At 43.4% G+C, this 26,342-nt stretch overlaps 1 protein-coding gene across 1 annotated transcript in view; it reads right to left on the bottom strand.

The window, feature by feature from the left end:
• The window catches only part of LOC141108961 (G patch domain and ankyrin repeat-containing protein 1-like), a 31,999-nt gene extending 6,234 nt beyond the window's left edge, over nucleotides 1–25,765 (bottom strand). The window contains exons 1-2 of the mRNA XM_073600920.1: nucleotides 25,170–25,765; nucleotides 20,189–20,399 (exon numbers count right to left, since the gene is read on the bottom strand). Coding sequence (XP_073457021.1) covers nucleotides 20,189–20,399; nucleotides 25,170–25,765 — 807 coding nt within the window. The remainder of the gene's footprint in view (nucleotides 1–20,188; nucleotides 20,400–25,169) is intronic.
• Between the last annotated feature and the right edge of the window lie 577 nt (nucleotides 25,766–26,342).

The following is a 26,342-nucleotide window of genomic DNA, read 5'->3' as shown; positions in this document are numbered from 1 at the left end:
GTCAGCATGAAGGTGGAGCCTGGCACTCAGCATCAGAAGCAGTCTTCAAGGGATCATTTACAGTCCGAAGAAATCCATGGACTTGTACATGGCTGGGAGGAGGTGGCTGCAGATCATGTCGTCCTTAGTGACCCAGAGGACTCTGGACCGAATGCCTCTGCAAACCTACGCTGCATGGCCTCCCTGATCCTGCAAAGCCTGCAAAAGGACCCTCGGATTCGTGGTGTCAAGGAGAGGGATCAGTACTGGCTGGCAACCCTTCTTGATCCACGTTACAAGGGTAAGGTGGCGGAATTTATCCAGCCATCGCAGAGGGAGCAGAAGATGAAACATCTTCGGGAGGCCTTGCAGAAAGGTTTGTGCAATGCGTTTCCAGAGCCTGGGAGGTTACAATTTCCTGGTCCTCCTGGACAATGTGTTGCTGAGGCTTCGGTCAGTCATAGAAGGAGCGGTGGAGAAGGTGGCCATCTGACTGATGCGTTCAGACAATTTTTTAGTCCGCAGCCCCGAGGTCTGATCGGTTCCAGCAACCATCGCCAGCGTCTGATTCACATGGTGCAGGATTACCTAGGGGCAAGCTCAGACTTGGACACCTTTCCCACCGAAAATCCTCTGGGTTACTGGGTCTTGAGGATGGATCGCTGGAGGCTTTGTAACCGATCATAGGGTGCGCCTGTCCACCGAATCAGTCGATCGGCTGACCTTCATAAAAACAAATTAGTCTTGGATCACCAGCTACCAAGCACCTGATGCTGATGTAACCGATTGATTTTTTTTTTTAATGTGAGATCCCTTCAAGACTGCCTATGCTGATGCTGAGTGACTATCCTGTTATGCTGAGTGACAATCTTCTTCCTCCTCAATTTTTATGCTGATAGCTTGTAACAACATTTTTGGTTCTGGGCACCGCCACCAATGGCCAAGGCCCAATTGTTCTGCCCCTGTTCAACAGGGGTGTGTAATTACAATTTTTGATGCAATACTTTGCAGCAGGGCTCTTTCCTGTACTCCAACTATAGTATCTGTGAGGGATTGCAGTGTTGTGGCACCAGCACCAGTGCCCAAGGCCCAATTTTTCAGCCTCTGTTTAACAGAGGCGTATAATTACAATTTTTGATGCAATACTTTGCAGCAGGGCTCATTCCTGCACTCCAACTATAGCATCTGTGAGGGGTTGCAGTGTTGTGGCAATTTTTCTGCCCCTGTTTAACAGGGGCGTGTAATTGAAATTTTTGATGCAATACTTTGCAGCAGGGCTCATTCCTGCGCTCCAACTATAGCAATTGTGAGGGGTTGCACTGTTGTGGTACCAGTGCCTAAGGCCCAATTTTTCTGCCCCTGTTTAACAGGGACATGTTATTACAATTCTTGATCTAATATTTCACAGCAGGGCCCATTCCTGCGCCCACCAAGAGTAACTGTGAGGACTTACAGTGTTGTGGCAACACCACCACCACCAAAGGCCCAATTTTTTTGCCCCTGTTCAACAGGGACATGTTATTACAATTCTTGATATAATATTTCACTGCAGGGCCCGTTCCAGCGCACACCAAGAGTAACTGTGAGGACTTACAGTGCTGTGGCAAAACCAACACCTAAGGCCCCAATTTCTGCAGAGTATATATATATATATATATATATATATATATATATATATATTCTCTCCTATAGGAGTTCATATGGGAAAAATGCTCTTCACTGATGCTTTATCACCAATTCTTGTTTCACTAAAAACCCCAAATTTTCAAAAACATTTGTCATTGGGACAGAAAGTGAGGTGAAATCTTCTGAAGAGTTGCACAGACAGCAAAACAAATGTTACAGGGGTGATAACCCATCTCTGTTTTCCAAAAAGCTTAAAAATAGATTTTTTGGCTGGTGCTACACTTTAAAAATGTACCAGTTCAAAATTACAAACAGATTCTACTTAACAACCCTACAGTCCCTGTCTTGTTTGCACCGCCTGTATACTGCTGTTCAGAGTATATAGGGCCTAGGGGCCCCACGCCTTTCCTTTTTTTAATTTGGGTGCAGGGTTCCCCTTAATATCCATACAAGACCCAAAGGGCCTGGTAATGGACTGGGGGGGGGGGGGGTAGCCATGCCGTTTGTCTCACTGATTTTCATCCATATTGCCAGGACCCGACATTACATTAAAGCCGCAAGCAGTTTTAAATGACTTTTATTCCTTTAAAAATGTCATTTTGTGCAGGGACTGTTCTAAGCACGGGAAACACGCGCCACTTTACAGGCATACTATAGACACCCCCCAGGTATGATATTTAAAGGAATATTTCACTTTTATTTTTTCACTTTAAGCTTTATTAAAATCACTGCTCCCGAAAAAATGGACGTTTTTGCATTGATACATGTCCCCTGGGGCAGGACCCGGGTCCCCAAACCCTTTTTAGGACAATACCATGCAAATTAGCCTTTAAAATGAGCACTTTTGATTTTGAGCGTTCGAGTCCCATAGACTTTAATAGGGTTCTAAAGTTCACGCAAATTTTCGGTCCGTTCGCAGGTTCTGGTGTGAACCGAACTGGGGGGTGTTCGGCTCATCCCTACCACCAACACCTAAGGCCCATTTTTCCGCAGAGTGTATAGGGCAGGCCGTATAGTATATACAGGCGATCCCCTATTTTCAAAAATCTGACTTACAAACGACTCAGACAACAGGAAGTGAGAGGAAATCTACCCCTAGGAAGGGAAATTGTCTCCTGTAAGAGTTAATATGGGAAAAAGGTGTCTCCTCCACTGATTTATCACCAATCCTTGTTTCCCTTAAAAACCCAAAATTTTCAAAATCCAATTGTCATTGGGACAGAAAGTGAGGTGAAATCTTCTGAACAGGGGCACAGACAGCAAAACAAATGTTACAGGGGTGATAACCCTTCCCTATGTTTTCCAAAAAGCTTTAAAATGGATTTTTTGGCTGGAGCTACACTTACAAAATGTACCTGTTCCAAATTACAAACAGATTCTACATAAGAACAAACATACAGTCCCTGTCTTGTTTTTACCGCCTGTATACTGCTGTTCAGATTATATAGGGCCTGGAGGCTCAACGCCTTTTCTTTTTTTAATTTGGGTGCGGGGTTCCCCTTAATATCCATACAAGACCCAAAGGGCCTGGTAATGGGCTGGGGGGGGGGTACCCATGCCGTATCTCTCAATGATTTTCATCCATATTGCCGGGACCCGAAATTACATTAAAGCCGCAAGCAGTTTTAAATGACTTTTATTCCTTTAGAAATGTCATTTTGTGCAGGGACTGTTCTAAGCACGGGAAACACACGCCACTTTACAGGCATACTATAGACACCCCCCAGGTACGATATTTAAAGGAATATTTCACTTATTTTTTCATTTTAAGCATTATTTAAATCACTGCTCTCGAAAAACGTCCGTTTTTAAAACTTTTTTTTCCATTGATACATATCCCCTGGGGCGGGACCTGGGTCCCCAAACCCTTTTTAGGACAATAACTTACATATTAGCCTTTAAAATTCTTACTTTTGATTTCTCACGCTCGAATCCCATAGCCTTTAATCGTGTTCGAATGTTCGCGCAAACTTTCGGTCCGTTCGCATGTTCTGGATGCGAACCGAACCAGGGGGTGTTCGGTCCATCCCTACTCTGCGCAAACAACTAAATATGCTGGAATACATATTGATCTGTACATGGGTATTGTTTTTCTGCGTTTAACCATTTTGCTGCCATCTATGTAAGGCTTAAGTCGGCAGCAGTGGGGAGATTTACACACACTCCCTGCTACTACAGAGCCAGTAGTGCATGTAATTCTAACAATCTGACCAATTGCTTCACAGGTGACAGCAATTGGGTGGCTGTAAAGTCGTCCGATTGCTTGTATGGGCAGAAACAAGTGAGTGACCCTCCTGCCATGTTTCTTGGCTCCATTGTCATACTTGCGGGCCCAGGACCCCCATGGTGGGTGCACCGGTTAGATGGGAGGAAGACCAGCGAACATCTGTTCACTGATCCCCCCCAATAGCTAGAATAAAAATGGAGGAGACATGTATTACATCACAACTGTGACTTTCCCTGGCCCCTGTGCCTGGGTAAGAAGCTAATGGAGCACTATCTGCACTCCATTAGCATCAGTGGAAGGTAAGTTAGATATCAGGAGCCTGATGTCTCATTAAAGAGAACCAAACCTCTTTGTGTCTACGGAACGCATATATGCGGCCTCTTGTCGGGTGGCACTTAATGCAGAGAACCCAGGACCCACATGTTGGGTGCACTGGATAGAAGGGGGGGAGAGCAGAAAACATCTGTTCACTGATCCCCACCCCCCATTAGCTAGAATGAACATGGAAGAGACATGTATTACATCACTTCCAGGTTCAACTGTCACTTTCCTTGGCTGCTGTGGCTGGGTAAGAAGCTAATGGAGCATTATCTGCGCTCCATTAGCTTCAGTGGAAGGCAAATTAGATATCAGGGGTCTGATAGACCCCTGATTTCTCATTAAAGAGAACCTATCATAGCAAAAAGCTAGAACATAGGGGACTTTTGGCCCCTGCGTGATAAAAAAAAAGTGAAAAAAAATTTGTTACGCCTAAGCACTTAAAGTGTTTGTAACCCTAAAAAAATAAATAAATAAGATCCTGTTCCTTTAAGGCATATATAACAGCACAGTGCTTGTGCTGTGCAATTCTTTTCTTCTTAACTTGTAATAAACCTGGTTGATGCTGCCAGTTCCTGTGTCCCCCTGCCTCTGCTGACCACGATAATCATGGCTGCTGAGCCCTGATTACCGTGGTCAGTTTATGTGCCTCCGGCAACTCTTGTCTCTCTTCTGATAGTCTCTCCCCCCTCCCTCCCTGTCAGCAAGAGATCGCTTTCCTCCCCGCTTCTCCCGCCTCTTATACAGCTGCATAATGCAGCACATATCAATGTATGCCATGCAAATATGTCTTTACATTCTGGCCTTAACACCCACCAGCAGAGAGGCCGCATATATGCGTACCGTTGGTGCGAAGAGTTTAAAATGTTTGTAAAGTCACTATGTGACTTTACATGAATGTCATGCAGATATGCTGCCATTAACAAAAGTGTGTTTGTTAGAAATGAAAAGGCTAAATACCGTTCCCTTTTTTTTTTTTTTTTCTTTTTATAAATTCTTTTCACAATAATAGTAATACAGTAGTACATATAAGTACATCAACACCTACATCTTCTATTTTACAACTAATATCTTCTTGAATATCGCCAATTAATATCACATATATCGAGAGATTATATTGCCTTTAGGCAAAAACTCATCATTTATTCGTGCCTCCTTATTGTTCTAGTACAAACCCGTAATAATTTCTACTCTTATTACATTTTCCTTAACCAGGGATAGCCCTGGTTATCCTCCGTAGCAGAGACAGACCAAGATACTAAAAAAGAGAAAAAAAAGAAGAAAGGAAAGAAGAAGAGAGAAAAAAAAAAATATTATGCCCCTTCATACCTCCCCCCCTCCCGTTAGAAACTTTATTTAGGGATTATGCTCCCTGTACATAATATAGCTAGTCCAGACTTCCCGATACTTGTCTTCTTGATCTCTCAACATCATGGTAAGATTTTCCATTTGTTGGATCTCTGTTATTCTACCAAACCATTGTAATTTAGTTGGAGCTACCATACTTTTCCAGAGTGCCGGGATACACGCGTTTGCATCTGTAAGCAGATGCCTTAAAAGGGAGTTTTTATATTTTTCAATAGATAACGGGATATCGTGCAGCAAAATAGCTTCTGGATTTTCTCCAAGAGACACATCTGTAATTTCTTTAACTATTTCAGAGACCACCGCCAGCATAGATTGGATATTTGTTGAAATATCCGATTCAATACTTCCGGGGTTCTATACCACCTAAGCAAAATTTTATACCCCTCCTTCTTGGTATCTGGTTGCCATTGTGCGAAAACATAAGGATCTTATTTTTCTGTGTCTCAGAGAAAGTAACCCCCAGGTCCCTCTCCCATGCTTGTATGAAGACCAGTTCTTGTGGGGCTTTTAGCTCAGTCAACAATGCGTACATAGATGAGAGTGAATGTCTCATTAGTTCACCCTTTAGGCATATCTGTTCAAACCTAGATGGTGTACGTACCACCGGCACTCATTGTATAATTGATCGAGGGAAGGCAATAAGCTGTATTCGCCTAAATGGGTCAAGGTCATCCGAGAACCCTCGTTCAATCTCCCCATTAGTCATAACATGGTTGTCAATTGAGAAATGTATGATCCTACTAATTCCTCGTTGCCTTAATTCCTTGAAACCCTGGTCTATAAGGCCTGGCTCAAAAATACCCAGGATTGGTATCATGGGACTTGGATGTGTAGACATCTTAGTTTTCTTAAATATCTTTTTGATGGATTGGAGCGTGGCATCCACAGTGGGGTGTCTCCTCACCACCTGTGGTATCTCTACATCCAAGAGCCATACTATTCCTTCTAAGGGTATATTGATCGTTGCTTGTTCCATGTGTATCCATGGCTTTTCCCTTCGCAGTAAACACCAATCCACTACTAGATGTGATGCTTCATAATAGCCCACCGGCAGGGCTGCTGATAGAAATCATGGGGCCCCGTACAGCCTACCTGACGGGGCCCCCTTCAGCTCCACCCCTGGTCCCGCCCCTGGTCCCTCCTTCAGCCCCCACCCCTGGCCCCTCCCCAGACCCCGCCTTGAAACAAAGTGCAGGTTTGTCTACAAGTGATAGGCATGTGTGGCACTGTCTGCAGCACATTACGGCATTGTCGGCATGGGTGACACTGTCTGCAGCACATTAGGGCATTGGCAGGACTGTCTGCAGCACATTAGGGCATTGGTAGCACTGTCTGCAGCACATTACGGCATTGGCGGCACGGGTGGCACTGTCTGCAGCACATTAGGGCATTAGCAGCACTGTCTGCAGCACATTACGGCATTGGCGGCATGGGTGGCACTGTCTGTAGCACATTCTGGCTTGGGTGGCACTGTCTCTGCAGGCAGCACATGCGTTATGGGCCCTAATGCATGTGCTACCTGCAGACAGTGCCACCCATGCTGCCAATGTCGTAATGTGCTGCAGACAGTGCCACCCATGACGCTAATGCCATAATGCATGTGCTACCTGCTGAGAGCGCCACCTATGCCGCCAATGCCATATTGTGCTGCAGACAGTGCCACCCATGCTGCCAATGGCATAATGCCATTGGCAGCATGGGTGGCACTGTCTCTGCAGGCAGCACATACGTTATGGCATTAGCGTCATGGGTGGCACTGTCTGCAGCAGAATATGGCATTGGGGGCATGGGTGACATTGTCTGCAGCAGAATCTGACATTGGCGGCATGGGTGACACTGTCTGCAGCAGAATATGGCATTGGCGGCATGGGTGACACTGTCTGCAGCAGAATATGGCATTGGCGGCATGGGTGACACTCTCTGCAGCAGAATATGGCATTGGCGGCATGGGTGGCACTGTCTGCAGGCAGCACATGTGTTATGGGCTGCATGGTGGTTCTGTTGGACGGACTCTGATCGGCCATGGCTGGAGGATTTTTTTTTTTTTTTTGCATTAATTATTACTTTGTTCAGCTTGCCCAGGCCCCCCTGCTGGTCGGGTCCGGTACAACAGGGCCAGTTGTACTGGCATATCAGCGGCCCTGCCCCCCGGATCTGGAAATCCCACTCCTCCTCTCTCCTTTGGTAAGTTCAGAATATCTCTACGTATTCTCTCTGTTTTGCCCGCCCATATAAAACTCGCAAATCTTGATCTCAAGTCCCTCAGAAACCCCGAGGGGAGCTTTATAGGTGGTGTCTGGAACAGGTATAGCAATCTCGGCATTACATTCATTTTAATGATATTAATTCTACTAAACCACGTGAAGACCTCTTTATCCCACCTCTTAAAATCTAGTTTAAGCTGTCATACCAGTGGGGCAAAATTAAGTTTGAACACTCTATTAAGCTTGTTCGGTATTTTTTTTAGTCCCTAAATAGCATATGTGGGAGTCTGTCCATCTAAAAGCAAAATGATCAGAAAGCTAATGTTGCAGCGCAGTATTCATTTCTACACCCATCGCTTTCAACTTACTATAGTTTACCTTGAAATTGGATATCCCCCCATATATGCGTAACTCTGATAACAAGGATGGTAAAGATACAACTGGAGAGGTTATAAAGAATAGCAGATCATCCGCATACGCGGCCAGTTTATGTTTTTCTCCTTTTATTAAGATGCCCCTAATGTCTGGGATGGCCCATATTGTTCTTGAAAAGGGTTCTAGTGTGAGAATAAATATGATAGGCGAGAGTGGACATCGCTGCCGCGTTCCGTTACTTATAGAGAATGGTTCAGACATTATATCATTTATTTTCACCCTTGCTTTTGGGCAAGAATACAAACTTGTAATCCAGTTCTGCATCCCACTTCTCAATCCTATATGCTGTAACATGGCTCTCAGGAATGTCCAGTCTACCCTATCAAATGCTTTTTCTGCATCCGCGGACACAGGGCTTTTTTTCTCAGACAATAGGTAAAGGAACTCCCCCTTTCCGAGTTATCCCTTTTCTCCACCCCTACCCACCTCCCAGTACCGTCCCTTTTAGACAATATAGAACCAAGTATCATTTTGAGGTGCTAAGTAATTTGCATGGAATTTGGTTATGATATAAAGAAAAGCAGTAAAATAGATCCACTGCAGCCAGCAACAATAGATCCCCCTAACAACAATGGACCAACCACAATAAAATTTCCCCGCCAGCAACAATAGACTCCTGACAGCATCAACAGATCTCCGCACAGCCAGCATTAATAGTCTGTCTGGGTGCCATCAACAATAGACCGCTCCCCTAACAGTAGATCTCTTTCAGCAACAACTGATCCCCCCAGCAACAATAGGTCCCCCACCAGCAACAATAGACCGCCCCAGCAACAATAGACCCCCCTTGCAAAAATAGATCCCCAGCAGTGATCATTAATACGCTGCAGCATACCCCAGCACCCCTTGCCATTACATACAGTCAGTCCAAGAGGTGCCGGAACTGCGTTCCCTCACGTTCCCGCTGAAAAAAAGCCCTGCGTGGACATAATACCGTTTCTGACACCGCAGCTGTGCGGTCACGTGATCCCCCTGTGCTGGCCGGCCTCGATCTATTGAGAGAAGCAGGAGGGACCGAGATTCCCATGTGAAGTCAGCTAGCAGAGGGGAATCTCGGTCCCTCCTGATTCTCTCCATCGATCGAGGATTTTCACGGCCAATCATGGCAGTCACATGATCAGAAACCTGGTCAGCCTCCTGGGATCAGAAACCTCTTAAAGGGCCAAGAGGCACCGGCGTTAATTGGCTAAACACCCCCCTAACAAAAACAGGAACTTAATCCCTTCCTGCCACCGCCTCCTAGCCCTTTAAGAGCTTCTAAACGCTGGGAAGTGGGCATTCTGATCATGTGAACACTGGATTGTGATCAGAAAGCTCCCGATCGCAAGTATGCATCGGGAGCTTTCCAGTCCCCACCAGTGACTGTGCTTGGAGTGCCTGCTCTACATAGGGCCACATATAGATGTAGCCTCTCAGCTTTAAAGCCCACCCTCCGAGAGGTGGGAAGAGGTTAAACACACATCAGGAGAGCCTACATACATAAATGTTCATTACACTACACATTATATTTTGCTGAGTGAGAGTAATAATCATAGGACCATGATTTATGGCTAATTCTAAATTAATGACCTGTAAAGGCTTTTTTAGTGTCACCTATGGAAAATTTTGGGTACCAAAATTTGTCATCCTTTTAGAGGTGCGTGCAATTTTAAGGCTTTGGGTATTTACTTGACACACCTCATCTTTTATATTTTACCAAAAAATTGGGTGTTATATTATTCTGTTTGGCTGCCCTAAAATTAAATTGTGTATTTTTTACAGAAAATTTGCACTTCATAAACTGAAATTAAAATTTGAAACTACCAATTTTATTCAAAAAAATCCAGGAAATATATGTTTGTGGGTTTTAACTAATCTTCAGGCCTAAAATGATTTTTTGAACATGTGTGCAAAAGCGGCTCCGGCAGCAAAAATGTTAAATTCCCATTGCATTAAAGCAGTAGTGTAGATGATAGTTCAGAGGTTGCTGGGTGTGGCTTTTTTTTGGACAAAACACATCCTATTGGGGGGTGAACTGCAGGCAAAGCAGGTCGATCGTAGCTGTGTCTTGTCAAGCAATACATTTTGCCAACATATGAATTTGAGCAGTGCTGCATTTAATTGGAAAAGACTGCATTTGACAAGAACGGCCTTCTACATGAGACTTACTTTGGTCTTGTAATTTATTATTATATTAAGGTGCATTCTAGATGGCGGTAAACCAAACAAGGTGGGTGTCGAAGTGAAAGGGGTCATTATATCATAATCAATAGTAACAAATTCATGGGCATTTTAATTTCTGAAATAGAAGCTGAGTATGTGTAATAAATAAAATTGCTCATAAAGAGCATTGTGGTGTGCTGGAAATCCTGCTTCATTACCAGCCTTTACACACATTTTCTGCACTGCATGACCAGACAGGTGACACTCATAGGGGGTTATTTTCGAAAGGCAAATCCACTTTGCACTACAAGTGCACTTGGAAGTGCAGTCACTGTAGATCTGAGGGGAAGATCTGAAATGAGGGGAAGCTCTGCTGATTTTATCATCCAATCATGTGCAAGCTACAATGCTGTTTTTTATTTTCCTTGCATGTCCTCTCAGATCTACAGTGACTTGCAGTGCACTTGTAGTGCAAAGTGGATTTGCCTTTCGCAAATAACCCCCATAGTGTGTCAAATCAAGTCATCTATCTGATTCAAAAAATCAGCTTCCTATGTCATCTTGCTGCTTACAACCTCCTCATTGGCCAAAGAATCTGCATCAGTTCCTCTGTCCTGTAAGCCAGGAGCTGACCCAGGAAGTAATAATAAACTGGGGAGTAGTAGAGTGATCACCTTGATTAGCAGATGTATGTATCACAAGAATGGATGGCCAAAAATCACGTCAGAAAAAACACTAATAGTGTATTTAGCCGTTTGACCAGAATTCTATTATTAGAAATGTGTTTTTGTGATGGTTTGTTAAAGCCAAACTGAACTTTTAGGTTAAACCGGAAGTAAACCCATCCATAAAACAGTTTAATTTACGGCACGTGCCGGAAATGTTGTTTTGGATTCAGAACAAAAGTTCTGATATTATTATATCTACCCCCGATCAGATTGTTGAATATAAAAGCATGCATGCTTCAAGTAAGCTTACACTGAGACAGACACGAGTTTAGTGGAAAAGTTACTTCTGTTTAATATCTCCGCTTAAGATTTTTATACATATTCGCTAAAGTTCTGAGATCGATAGACTGGTGCATACAAACCACAAATGTATAAAAATACATATAGTGCAAATATGTGACCAAGTTTTGGCTTTTAGCTGATGCACATTTGAAGAAGTAAATTTTATTCTTGCAATTCTTCTGCAGCATCGCTTGCAGCATCTCTTGCTTTTAATCCATCAGTGTTATGTTATATTCTGAATGTATTTTCGGAAGCAGGCGCAAACTTTTTTGGTAACTCTTGCAGTCAGTCCAGTTCCTAAGCAAACTTTGAGCTTTGCAGAATATCTGAAAATGTCTTAAGGCTTATTAAGCGTAGAAGCTGAGTACATATATGTTAGGTATATAAAGCAGGTATTGGAATAGACAGTTCACCATGATCACATCACAATGTAACACTCCCATTGGCTGTGCTCTCAACCAAACTGTCAAACCATCCAATGGCTGGTGTCATAACTGATCACACGTGCAGCATCATGGCAGTTGTAGATTAAACAGAGACAAAGACGGCAGCTTCCGTCCATGTGTGTAAAGTTTAAAGCCTCATACGCACAATTGGATTTTCCGCAGACAAAACTGCAGACTTTTGTTTGAAAGGCATTGGCCCCAAACTTGTCTTGCATACAAACGGCAAGGAATTGTCGGCCAACAAACACTAACGTAGTGACGTACTACGTGGTTTTTCAGCTCTTTAGCGCCACCTAATTTCGTGTTAGTAGAAGTTTGGTGAGTTTTGATTTGTGCTTTTCATTTTGCGCTTTTCATTTTGTTTCTGAACGGCCGTTCGTCAACCAGCCATGTTGCGGAATTGGAGGAGATAACATGTTATTTATTATTGGCCGTGGAGTTATTGCTTTGACCCAAGTCCAGTCCAGAAACAGGAGGAGGTGGATTTCTTGGACCAAAAATTGGTTGCTTTATTAATCGTGACCAATTATGTCATACGCCTTTGCTGCGGGAGCTCCAGGAGAATAATCCAGATTTTTGGAATTATCTCCGGATGATGGACCCCTGCTTTCACTAACTCTTGACATTGTTGACCCCCTATATTAAGAAGCAGGACACATGCATGAGGCTTTTATTTTATTTTTTGGTTGAATGACTTGATTTGGTATATTGTTTTGGATGCATAGAATGCACTTTTTGGTTAAGTTCTATTGGCAGATAGCATGTCTAATTTTATTTGTTTTCTTTTTTTAATGCACAATAAAAAAATTGTGGAGAATAATACTTGGCTATGTGTTTTACTTCAAATGACATTTTCGGAGTAGGCAGTTACATTTTAAAAATACAATGTCAAATTAACAAGGAACACCAACATAGTTGTAACTTTGATCTAAAGAACTATGGGATAATGATGTTGTGGTAACTTGCACCAAAAAAATAAAAAAATAAATAACAAGCATAATAATATTATTCTTGATATCACTAGAAAAAAAAAGCCTTTCAAAATTCGTTTGCCATAGCTCCATCAGTATCACCAGCAAAGCAGCTTCATTATTATCTCATTAAATAAAGAAGAAGAGAATATGCGCTACATTTCGAGATTTCATAATTTGCCACGTCATGAATGTTAATTATCCATTACGAACGCTAGTTTACAAGACCGACCACTTCCAGCTCATCCTTGCTTCCCAGCATGTGTGTTTGTACTTTGGACTTTTGTCTGATGCACTTGTGTACACACGCTCGGAAAATCTGACAAATCTGCAGACATTTGTCCGTGGAAAATCCGACAACAGTTGTCCGATGGAGCGTACAGAAGGCCAGATTTTCCGCCAACAGCCTGACATCACACAATTCCCGTCTGAAAATCCGATCGTGTGTACTAGGCTTTAGGCCTCATGCACAGAGGATGTTTAAAAAAGGCCAGCGCTGCTGCCAGGAAAAAGCAGCATTAAAAACACGTTATAAAAGAATAAATCCGCGCTTAGGACAGTATAAGAGCTGCTGCCTATCTCTAATTAGTACCCCTAAGGGTCTAATTGCATAGTAGATAAGTAAGATGAGAACAAAAACGGCGCTGCCCTCTATATTATTATTAAGTAACAGGTAAAAATGTCACAAAATCCACACTGAATCCAGATGACTCCGATGCATAAAAGCTCCACCAATATCAAAACATAATACGGTCTAAACCAGAATGGACCATATATTTGGAGATAACCAAAATTTCAAAAACACCAGTACTTTAGAAACTGCTGAATAAAATGTGCCCCCCCAGCGGGATAAAAGTGTCATCCAGAGTGGAATATATAATAACTGAGTGAAAGAATATATAATACCTGAGTGAAAAAATTAAGGTGGACAGTGCAAAAAAAGGACAGTGTAAAAAAAGAAACAAATTAAGAATTTTAACCCCAAAGTTCAAAAGTATTGGGACAAAATGGCGCCAAAGAAAAACTATTAGATATTGAAAGAATATGTGTGCTTATTATTATCAATGTGATGTCTGTGTTGCCCCTTCCATATTTATATGCAAAAAATAGAGTAGGGTTGTGTTTGACCCCAATGTTAAAAAATATTGGGACAATATGGCGCTTATGAAACGTAAGGTGTGAGATGTCCTTCTGTGTGAATCGTGAGATGTCCTTCTGGGTGATAAACTAAATAATAATTCAATTAAACCACTCCCTATGCTTAAATTACAGTGAATAAAAGAATATATACAATTGATTCCAATTTCTTTTGTTTGAGATAAGTGATATAGTTAATTTCTAAAAAGTTTATATATATAATCCATGCAGAAAATAGTGTTGTTAACCAGGTGGGGAGAACAGAGTTCAACTGAAAATGCTGTTTATTTCACCCAAGAGGGTACACCGCAGTGACTTCTGTGCGATTTTTCATAAGGTGACTTGAAGTGCTCGCCCCCCAGTGCTGCCCCACTCACCAGAGATAATCACCCCTGCAGGGGTACCAAGCGATAAAGTGGGTGCCTCAGGGCGGATGATGTTCACTTCAAAAATGCTTCCATTCCTCTGCTCTGTGTGATCCTTACGGCTATTCCAGGTAAAATGTGTTAGCGAAGGACGTCCTGTGTTTTCCACTCTTCTCAGAGTGACGGGAAGTTTCTTGTGAGGAGCAGAGGAGCCGCGGAGCCAGCGTGTGTGAGCAGGCAGCCCCTTGTGTTTCTCTTTTCTCTGGATCTCTGGAGTGTTTAACAGATTAAGGTGGTACATTGCTGGAGTAGCATGGTCATGTCAGAGCACACATTTTACCTGGAATAGCCGTAAGGATCGCACAGAGCAGAGGAATGGAAGCATTTTTGAAGTGAACATCATCCGCCCTGAGGCACCCACTTTGTCGCTTGGTACCCCTGCAGGGGTGATTATCTCTGGTGAGTGGGGCAGCACTGGGGGGTGAGCACTTCAAGTCACCCTATGAAAAATCGCACAGAAGTCACTGCGGTGTACCCTCTTGGGTGAAATAAACAGCATTTTCAGTTGAACTCTGTTCTCCCCACCTGGTTAACAACACTATTTTCTGCATGGATTATATATATAAACTTTTTAGAAATTAACTATATCACTTGTCTCAAACAAAAGAAATTGGAATCAATTGTATATATTCTTTTATTCACTGTAATTTAAGCATAGGGAGTGGTTTAATTGAATTATTATTTAGTTTATCACCCAGAAGGACATCTCACGATTCACACAGAAGGACATCTCACACCTTACGTTTCATAAGCGCCATATTGTCCCAATATTTTTGAACATTGGGGTCAAACACAACCCTACTCTATTTTTTGCATATAAATATGGAAGGGGCAACACAGACATCACATTGATAATAATAAGCACACATATTCTTTCAATATCTAATAGTTTTTCTTTGGCGCCATTTTGTCCCAATACTTTTGAACTTTGGGGTTAAAATTCTTAATTTGTTTCTTTTTTTACACTGTCCTTTTTTCGCACTGTCCACCTTAATTTTTTCACTCAGGTATTATATATTCTTTCACTCAGTTATTATATATTCCACTCTGGATGACACTTTTATCCCGCTGGGGGGGCACATTTTATTCAGCAGTTTCTAAAGTACTGGTGTTTTTGAAATTTTGGTTATCTCCAAATATATGGTCCATTCTGGTTTAGACCGTATTATTTTTTGATATTGGTGGAGCTTTTATGCATCGGAGTCATCTGGATTCAGTGTGGATTTTGTGACATTTTTACCTGTTACTTAATAATAATATAGAGGGCAGCGCCGTTTTTGTTCTCATCTTACTTATCTATTAAAAACACGTTGTTAGCTGTGTTTTTAAAAAGCATTTATGGGTTTTTTTGGCTTTTTTTCAATAAAAACACTCCCTATAATGTAAAGCGTTTAGCAGCATTTTTTGTCGTTTTTCATTTTTACAGCTCAACAGCCTCTGCTCCTGGTATCACAGCACAGGCTGTTGTTTTTTTTCTACTGCCCCTAAACTCTTATGCCTCCACAGGCCTCTGAAAATTTATGTGTACATGGACACATTGGCTAACATGGAGGGGCATTTAGAGGCAGTTAAAAAAACATCAGATGCCCCTAACAGCAGCTGTAAAAACGTCTTGTGTGCATGAGCCCTTGCAGTGCATTTTCTTTAGAAAGCAGCCACAGCCTGAGCATAAAATCCTGTTCCCTGCCAGTATGCTGTAAAGAAGGACCCTTACTCGCTATGTGAAAGCAGTGGTCTCTCTGCAGAGTTTTGCTCTGTATGAGCCAAAGCTAGAACTCTCCAAAAACAGGCAGAAAAAGCTTTGCTATAGCAGAACTATAGGACCCCTGCAGAGAGATCACTATTTCCACAGGACGAACAAGAACCCTTCTCTACAGCAGTGTTAATTATCCTTTCTTTAACCAAGGCTGAAAAGTCTGCAAAATCTTAAGGCACCCTATTCTCAAATGTAAAAACTAAACTAATTGTTTTACAATGTTTAGTGCAGCAAGATCCACACATGTAGGACACCCAAACGTCGGAGAAGATTTATTCTTCTAAAGCTAATACACCTTTGCACACTGGTACTGGCCGGTATTCCAGCATTTACCTTTTCCCCCAATTTCTCTCCCTCACTTAGCTGTGAACCCAGTGCTGACGGAGAGTGACAGGGGTGCGACAAACAAGGATGCTATGCAGGTGCCCGACGCCCTCTTTATCAACCAATGACTTCAATGGTTGTTAGGACGCTGGCGACTAGAAGGTTGTTATGGTGCACAATGAAAACCTGTGGCTATGTGTAATTAAAAGGCAGGCTTCATCCACCTACTAGCTTGTACACAATTTTTAGGCATATTACCAAAGCAACCCTGAAAAAACCTGGGCACCCTGGCTTGAAAAAGGCTGCACTACAGTATGCTGACAGGTTACAGGCTTTATTTCATAAGCTGTGGCTGCTTTCTAAAGCAAACCAACTGTAATGCCGCATACACACGGGCGGACTTTTTGACGGACTAGGTCTGGCGGACTTTTCGACGTACTTTCCGACGGACTTTCCAAATGAACGGACTTGCCTACACACGATCAACCAAAGTCCAATGGATTGTACATGCTGACATACGACCGGACTAAAACAAGGAAGTTCATAGCCAGTAGCCAATAGCTGCCCTAGCGTCGGTTTTTGTCTGTCGAACTAGCATACAGTCGAGCTGACTTTTCGACCGGACTCGAGTCCATCGGAAAGATTTGAAACATGTTTCATTTCTAGGTCCGTCGAACTTTTGGGAAAAAAAAGTCCACTGGAGCCCACACACGATCGAATTGTCCGACGGACTCTGGTCCACCGGACCAAGTCTGCCGTAAAGTCTGCTTGTGTGTACGCGGCATAGGACTTTGATCTTTTGAAGCACCTGGAATTTATTTAGCTGATTGAAACTGAAAGGTTAATTGGGCTTTCAGTATCTTCTTTAGAAAGGCACAATTCAGAGCATTTGTATAAACATCAAAACCCAATGTTTTCTAACAGTCTTACATTTTTCTTAAGTTTTTTCCTAGAAAACTTTTGGCAGAGGGTCTTGTGCCTCTCCATCAGTGACAAATATCTGTTCTTCTAACAGAACCAGACAGTTATTTTTTATTAGTTGACCTGTGATTGCTGGTCCTGCCCTCGGTAGTTGCCTCTTGAAGTGACACATTCCTCTAAAAGGGCGTACACACGGTCGGACTTTGTTCGGACATTCCGACAACAAAATCCTAGGATTTTTTCCGACGGATGTTGGCTCAAACTTGTCTTGCATACACACGGTCACACAAAGTTGTCAGAAAATCCGATCGTTCTGAACGCGGTGACATAAAACAACGTCGGGACTATAAACGGGGCAGTGGCCAATAGCTTTGATCTCTTTATTTATTCTGAGCATGCGTGGCACTTTGTCTGTCGGATTTGTGTACACACGATCGGAATTTCCGACAACGGATTTTGTTGTCGGAAAATTTTATCTCCTGCTCTCCAACTTTGTGTGTCGGAAAATCCGATGGAAAATGTGTGATGGAGCCCACACACGGTAGGAATTTCCGACAACACGCTCCGATCGGACATTGTCCATCGGAAAATCCGACCGTGTGTGCGGGGCATAAAAGTCTAAACCCTTTTATTCTGCTTTTTTTGTGGTAACTTTTTGCCTTATTTGTATTATACATTTTCTTCATACATGACCACTTTTGTTGCCTGAAAGAAGGTTCTTTTATTGTGCTAAATGATCCTATTGTCACCAAAAATAAAGAATATGTTAAAAACAACCACAATATTATAATTCGATGTTCATATATGTCCTCAAATTCCTTTCCGAGGCTTTAGATTTGGCTTCCTTCCTTCTTTTTTTCTTTTTTGCTGACCGTAGCCACCCTTTCTGTCCTCACATGTTTAGTCTGTGACCCAGCAACAGCTAGCATGTCGTTAGCAGCAAAATGGGTGACCTTGGGCTTCTGGTCACTGTGAAAGCCAAGACCTTTTTGGTCTCTCTTGAGAACTGTCTGAACAGGAAATTTCCTGCCTGACCCTTCAGGTCCCAGCAGTGGCGGAACTACCGGGGTCGCAACAGTCGCACTTGTGAGGGGGCCCGACATTCCGCCACTGTGGGGGGCCCCAGCAGGGTTGCTCTTCACAGGGCCTTGAGCGGAGAGCGTGTCTCTCATCTAACAGCAGTGCAGAGACACCGGCATTGACAGTTTGTTGTATTTTCCTCTCCGTGCGTCCTCTCTTGCACAGGATGACAGAGGACACACAGCTGATCTGCTCCCCCTTCTCCCCCCTCCCCTCTCCTCTGTACTCCGCGGGAAATGTGAGCTCCTTAGCTTCACACTTGACTGCCCGCGGAGCACACAGGAGAGGGGAGGGGGGAGAAGGGGGAGCAGATCAGCTGTGTGTCCTCTGTCATCCTGTGCGAGAGAGGATGCACGGAGAGGGAAATAAAACAAACTATCGATGCCGGTGTCTCTGTGCTGCTGTTAGATGAGAGACACGCTCTCCGCTCAGAGCCGTGCTGTCCTGAGAAGACAGAGTCCTCTGATGGGCACTGATAGACACCGATGGACACTGATAGAGGACTCTGATGGGCACTGATAGACACTGATGGACACTGATAGAGGACACTGATGGGCACTGATAGGGGACTATGATGGGCACTGATAGAGGGCACTGATGGGCACTGATGGACACTGATAGAGGACTCTGATGGACACTGATAGAGGACTCTGATGGACACTGATGGACACGGATAGAGGACTCTGATGGGCACTGATAAGATTTACTGATGAGCACTGAAGGGGAGGCACTGATAGGGGACACCGATGGGAGGCACTGATAGGGGACACCGATGGGAGGCACTGATAGGATTTACTGATGGGCACTGAAGGGAGGCACTGATAGGGGTTACTGAGAAGGCACTAGGGGGCACTTATAGGGGGCACTGATGGGAGGCACTGGTGGGCACTGATAGGAGGCACTGATGGGGGGCACTGAGAAGGCACTAGGGGGCACTGATAGGGGGCACCAATGGGAGGGACTGATAGGATTTACTGATGAGCACTGATAGGGGGCACCGATGGGAGGCACCAATGGGATTTACTGATGAGCACTGAAGGGAGGCACTGATAGGGGGCACTGAGAAGGCACTAGGGGGCACTGATAGGGGACACTGATAGGGGGCACTAAGAAGGCACTGATAGGGGCACTGATAGGGGCACTGATAGGAGGCACTGATGAGCACTGAAGGGGGGCACTGGTAGGGGGCACTGATAGGCTACACTGATAGGAGGCATTGATGAGCACTGATAGGCAGAACTCATAGGCTGCACGGATGGGCACTGAGGAACACTGATAGGCAGAACTAAGGCAGTATTGATGGGCACTGATGGGCAGTATTGAAGAGTACCGATAGGTGGCATGGATAGACGCTGCAATAATGAGCACTGATAGGTGGTGCTGATAGGCAGATGTGATGGGCACTAATATGCAGCATTAATGAGCACTGATAGGTAACACTTGTAGGCGGCATTGATGGACACTGATAGGCAGCATTGATGGGCACTGATACATGGCACTGATGATTGGGGCACTGATTATCAGTGTAAACAATTTACTGACATTCTTGACAGTTAATGGCAGTCCTTTCCTAACACAGACACAGCATGGGAGGAAAGGGCTGCGGATAACTGGCAAGTCTGTTTACATGTGATCAGCTGACATCACATGGTAAAGGGCCACTGTGATTGCGCTGGATGCACGTCCCAGGGGGCATGCGGGAAGCACGGTTTTGGGAGGATGTCCACGGACACCCTCCAAAAATTGGAAGCCTGGAGCTTGGATAGAAGGGGGGGCCCATCATTGTTTCTTGCACCGGGGCCCTGAAGGTTCTAGTTACGCCTCTGGGTCCCAGGCCTGACTCCCGGTCCCAGCCTTCCTTAAGCATCATCTTAAAGCCCATATTGTGCTCTGGGATAGCATAATATGTAGATGGAATTTTCTTTTTCTTGTTGAAGAGATGTACGGTAGATCGTTCATGTGTGTCTATGCTGTCTTCCTGATAATACGTCTTGCAAACATCGCAGTATTTTCTTTCTAGCAGCTGGGTTCTGCAAAATAAAAATTGGCATGTCAACAGTACAGTTACTGCTAAAAAAGTTGTGCTTTCCATTTATCAATGCTTACATTTTCATAGTGGTTAAACAAAGTAGAATTTGATTACATTTTATTCAAACTTTTTTGAAGTAAGTCTGTAGAGTATGCACCACTTGCATCACCTGCAGTGTTGCTATAACCTCTCCCCCCTTTAAACACAGCCAGGATCCCAGGAAGATACAGTGCATGGAGCGACTTTCTGAAAGTCTGTGGTTGCATAGGCCACAACCCTGCTACCCCCCCCACCCCCCCCCCCCCTGCCCAGTTTAGGCATTAATTCCCTCAGGCATTGCACACTACATAATGAGTTGGTAGAGCCTATCCTCCCATATCTCAGAAGTCAGGGTTGCTTAGTGGAAGGAGCTTGGGAAATGCTAAGGTATATATTGCACCTGGTCACAAACCTTAATGAAGAACCCCAGGACAAAAATAGTTGTTTAAATATTTGCTTTGTTACAAGTAGTTAAAGCGTTTGTTACCCCAACATTTCATATTCCTGATATGTGTCTGCTGTACCATGCACTTGTATAAGAAATTCTCCTGTTCTCTTTGTATTGATTCCTTTGTGTGAAATCCCTGGTGTTCCTGCCAGTCCCTCTGCTTTTCTATTAAAAACTGACCACACTAAGCAGGAAAGCACATTGTGGTTAGTTCTCTAGCTATGCTGGGAACTCAGATTACTCTCCTCTAATGATCAGACTTGTCCTGACACGACTCTCCTGCACAGTCATTTACTGGGAAGCTCAGTGTGCTGCTGCTTCCCCTCCCACCAGCTGAAAACGGAGGGAAGGTGACTAGTTTTAAAAAATGAAAAAGGGGTATTTAATTTTTTTTAAATCTATACACAAATGTTGTGCCTTCCATTTCTATTTCAAACTGAGTGGGTTGTTTTACAAGGTGATGCTTTACAACCACTTTAAATCTCAGGAGGTGTATGGCACTCCTCTTCCCTTGTCCATTCAAAGAGCACCTTGAATTCTGTGAATAGGTTCACACAAAGTATACAATACAAAGTGTTCTGTGAATGAACGAGGGAAATAAGCTATACTATACGGCATCAGTGAAATTGTACATTGTAAAGAACAGGCAGCAATCTAGAAGGAGGCATATACCTCCTGCGTTTTACCTATTTGCAACCTAGCAAATAAAAAAATCTGGAGTTCTTCTTTAATTTACTTTTAACGTGACCCAGTCAGTGGGAGGAAAAAAGGTTCTAACAGCAATACACTGTATAAGGTGGTGGGTTATACTTACCTCTCCAGCACATGGTGAGGGAACTCTTTGCTCTGTCGAAGGGCTCCGTGCACTGCTACTATTGGACACTTCCACATTCGTAGGATAGCATGTCCCTTGCTGTGTTCTTTGGTTTCTCCCTAAAACCTCTACAGCAAACATTATCACACTGATTATGTTACCTCCACCATCTCAAGGTGCCCACTGCCTAGGTGTATTCTCTGTAACTTAGGCCTCATGCACACGAGACGCCGGTGCAAACTCTGCTGAACACATGTTTTTAAAAGCTGAAACCGGCATTAAGAAACGCCCGTTTTGCCGCGTTTGCATGCCGTGTTTAGCCGTGTTTTACCGCGTTTGCATCTAGAAGCGTCTGCAGAGCAGAGAATGACATTTTGTGACCCAACTTTGGGGCCCCATATCTCGGGGCTAATTGGTGCTAGGAACCCCAAATTTGGATATGTTATAGTGTTAGTTCCACTGTGTTAGCACACAAATTTGGGGTTCCTGGCACCAGGTGGCCCAAAGATATGGAGCCCCAAAGTCGGGTTGTAAAATGTTTCTTTAAAAACACTTATAAACGCAAACGCGTTTAGCCGTGTTTAGCGTCTGAAACATGGAAAACTTTTTCATCGGAACCCATTTTTTTGCTTCTGGAAAAACGAGGTTAAACGCAACTGCCTAAAAACGCCAAAAAACGAGACTGTGTACATGGACACATAGGATAACATTGAATGGGTTCGGGGGCAGTTGAAAAAAAGTGTCCAACTGCCTCTGAACGTGCGTTTAACAGCATCTCGTGTGCATGAGGCCTTAGAATAGCAAAAACTTGGGCTTCCCAAGTGACACAGTTGTAATGGCCTTGCCGTACTACAGCTTCTATTAATAAAAAAGTGATCTATGGATGGATGGGAAGGAGCTATCAATAATCCACCCATCCCCCATTCTTAAAACCTGTTTCATTTATAGAAGCTGTAGCATGGCTTTCAACTTAAAGAAACGGAATTAGCACAAAGGACACATCTTACTGGCTGTAAGTTTTGTCCCTTGTGCTGATTTTTTCGTTTTTCGTTTTAGCTACCCTTAGGCATTAACACTGCAGGTGAACAGAATGGTAGCATTGGTAGGGGAACAAATGGTAGGTATGTAAGGATTAATGTGGAGCAGGGTTGGGGCGTGCATGTAACCTGATTTGCCCATGGTAAAAAGTGGGCACAAACACTGCTCTCCACACCACTGTCCTTTGAAGTTTGCTGAGAAACAGTCACTACAGGGAGAGTTATCTTCTGGTCCCCCACTGCTCATCAATGTCACTGCAGGGGGAGCTTTGTAGCCAAATTACCTGCCAAGGTCACTTTAACTCAGTTCATTAAGACCCCTAAAATATAATTGTCTATGATAATCTGCCTCCAAAAATATAAAATATGTATATATTAGTTGCGGTTTGCACATGGTTTACCGGGCTTATGGCTGGAGATATCAGCCATAACCCCAGTACCGTTTCTTTCTGCAGGCGGCTGGCTTTCTCATAAAACTGGTCCGAGCGGTCTACAAGCCCCTGGAACAGTATGCAAAGGGGCAGGAGGACGCCCCCCCCCCCCCCTCCTGCCACTCGCTGGTGTTTCTCGGGCTTACTGTTCCCGTCGGTTTGCCCAAACAATGATCCGACGGTGCGGCCGGCTGCTCCCATAAGCGACCAAAGAGTTAACACTCCTTTTTTCGACTCTATGGCCTTGGAGGACCGGAGCAACATCATGACGTCACTTTCGGTCCAGGTTGGAAGAATTTTTTTTTTACCTTTTTTTAAAGCGAAAGATCAAAAATATATTTTTTTGATATTTTGCTTTTAGAGGTAAAGAAGAGATTTGGGGTCTTTTTGACCCCAGATCTCTTCATAAAGAAGACCAGTCATCCTTACTTCTATTACAAGGGATGTTTACATTCCTTGTAAAAGAAATAAAAGCGATCAAAAAAAAAAAAAAGTAAACGGACAATATAAAAATAATCAACTATAAATTTTGTAAATAAACAATGAAATAACCAAAGTGCGTACCGTACATTAAAGTGCAATCAAATGAAATGAAATAAGCTGTCTGCAGCAGGATCTTCCAGTGTTCACAATCCACTCATAAGTACATACATTCATAAAGTGATTCCGCGCTACAGCAATAATGTGCAAAAAGTGCCCCCCCCCCCCCCCCCACCCCCCGGCTGCGGGAACGAGATTATATGAGGACGCGGAGGTGGAGTATACATTAAGTTATATACTTAGTGGAACGGAGGACCCCCCTGGTGGTGGATGTTAAAATTGCGGAATAGATTCCTGTATATTATCTATGCTGACATTTCAAGATAGCAAGGTTTTACACTTAATAGAACGGAGGACCCCCTGGTGGTGGAAGTTGGAGTAACGGAATAGATCCCTGTTTATTACCTTATGCTGACAAGATATGAAGGTGAGGGTTCTGTGAGCTCATTTATGGGATTATAAACTTCTCGCCTGTTTACTGTGCTATTGATCTAAACACATTTTTGTAAAAACTTTTTCTGGACAATTACTGAAAAATGTTAAATTAAGAGACCATCATCATATTGAATCTAATGCCCCTAGATTGATATACCAACTTATGGACTAATCACTTTTGCACTTTTATTATTCCAATTCATTGGGCACCATTCACACAGTGTCTATTTACTTTATTTATTGAGCACTTTTTGCACATTATTGCTGTAGCGCGGAATCACTTTATGATTGTACAATTTTAAAGAGTGACATGTTGGGTGTCTATTTACTCAGCATAACATCATCTTTCATATTATACAAAAAAAATTGGGGTATCTATTGTGATTTATTTTTTTTTATTAATTAAAGTGTATTTTTTTCCTGCCATTTTATTCCCTAGGGTCTCTGCTAAAAATATATATATAATGTTTGGGAGTTATAAGTAATCTTCTAGCAAAAAATACTGATTTAAAGTGATACTAAAGTCTAGTTTGTTTGTTTTTTTTAAATATCAAACATGTTATACTTACCTGCTCTGTGCAGTGCCTTTGCACAGAGCAGCCCAGATCCTCCTCTTCTCGGGTCCCTCTCTGGCACTCCTGGACCCTCCCTCCTGTTGAGTGCCCCCACAGTAAGCAGCTTGCTATGGGGGGACCCGAGTCGAGCTGCAGATCATGTGTCCATTCAGAAACAGAACTGTGGTCTGACCCCGCCCCTCTATCTTCTGATTGGCTGACTTTGATTGACAGCAGCAGGAGCCAATGACGCCACTGCTGTGTCTCAGCCAATCAGGAGGGAGAGTCCCGGACAGCCGAGGCACTCGTGCACATCATTGGAGGGAGATCAGTCCCAGGTAAGTATTAGTGGGGCAGCTACACACAGAAGTTTTTTATCTTAATGCATAGAATGCATTAAGATAAAAAACTTCTGCCTTTACAACCACTTTAAACTTGTAAACAAAAAGTGCCAGATAATATAATCTCCTCACCTTGGTTGTGATTCCTCCGGCTGACCCTTCAAAGAATCCTGCAATAGCTTGACAACCTCCTGGTGCCCTCCTTCTTCTGCTAACGTTAGAGCATCTTTGCCTCGAGTTTCACAAACGCCAACCCAGGCTGCTCCTCTTTTCAACAAGTAACTCACAGCATCTTTTTTACCTGCAAATGCCGCACACATCACCGGTGTCCAATAGTATCTATCTTGGAAATTGATGTCACAATGTTCTTTTTCCACCAGCTGTCTCAAACCTTTCATTTCTCCGTTTTGTGAACATCTGAGCAGCTGGTGGCCCACTCTCTGGTTTGTTGTTTCCCGGACCAATGTATTTGGTCCACTCTCTGAAGACCCTACACGTGGCTCTTCATGTGATGGAGATCTGTGAACTCTGCACTTTCGAGATGGTTTTCTTGAAGCTGACGACTCTCTGTCAGTACCTATAAGACTTTCATAGAAGCTTCTTGCCTCTTCCCCTGTAGTGGCAACCTCATATGATTTGAAGGGTTTCTTGGTAGTATGCTCTCCATTTTCCCACCAATCAGATTTTTCACAGGTCTTGGTGAATGAGATTAGCCTTGGAAAATTCATACTCTAAGATAGGAAAAAGAGTTGAAGAAAAGAGTCAAGTTTTCACGCAACAATAGCTAAAAAAAGCAATTTTGGATTTTTGATGGGTGTCCTAGGTGTAGATGGTGCTGGACTAGGTTTCATTTACATGAACAATACTGTAAGCGAAGAACTTTTAGTGCTGAAACTTAATTTTTGGCTCAGAATAGTGGGTCACTTTTCATCTTTGTCTCCCCTCAACTGTTCACAAACTTTTCACAACCACAAAGGCTTTCTGTGAATGAACCCATGGAGATTGTGGCATTCATCCGCCCCACCTCTCCCCTTGTCTATACACAGAATGCCTTGTGTTCTGTGAAAAGAATGCAAGATGTATTGTGAATAGGTGAGGGGAGAGGACAGTGGAGAGTGAATAACCTGCTATCCTACACTGTATGAAATCTGGAGCTGAAGACATAAAGACATGGATGAGCGAGTTTGGGGTGGAGGAACTTGACTGGCCTGCACAGAGTCCTGACCTCAACCCGATAGAACACCTTTGGGATGAATTAGAGTGGAGACTGCGAGCCAGACCTTTTCGTCCAACATCAGCGCCTGA

The sequence above is a fragment of the Aquarana catesbeiana genome, linkage group LG09 (genome assembly GCF_042186555.1).
Source record: "Aquarana catesbeiana isolate 2022-GZ linkage group LG09, ASM4218655v1, whole genome shotgun sequence".
In the NCBI taxonomy this organism is placed as follows: Eukaryota; Metazoa; Chordata; class Amphibia; order Anura; family Ranidae; genus Aquarana; species Aquarana catesbeiana.
This window is presented reverse-complemented; position numbering and strand designations above follow the sequence as displayed.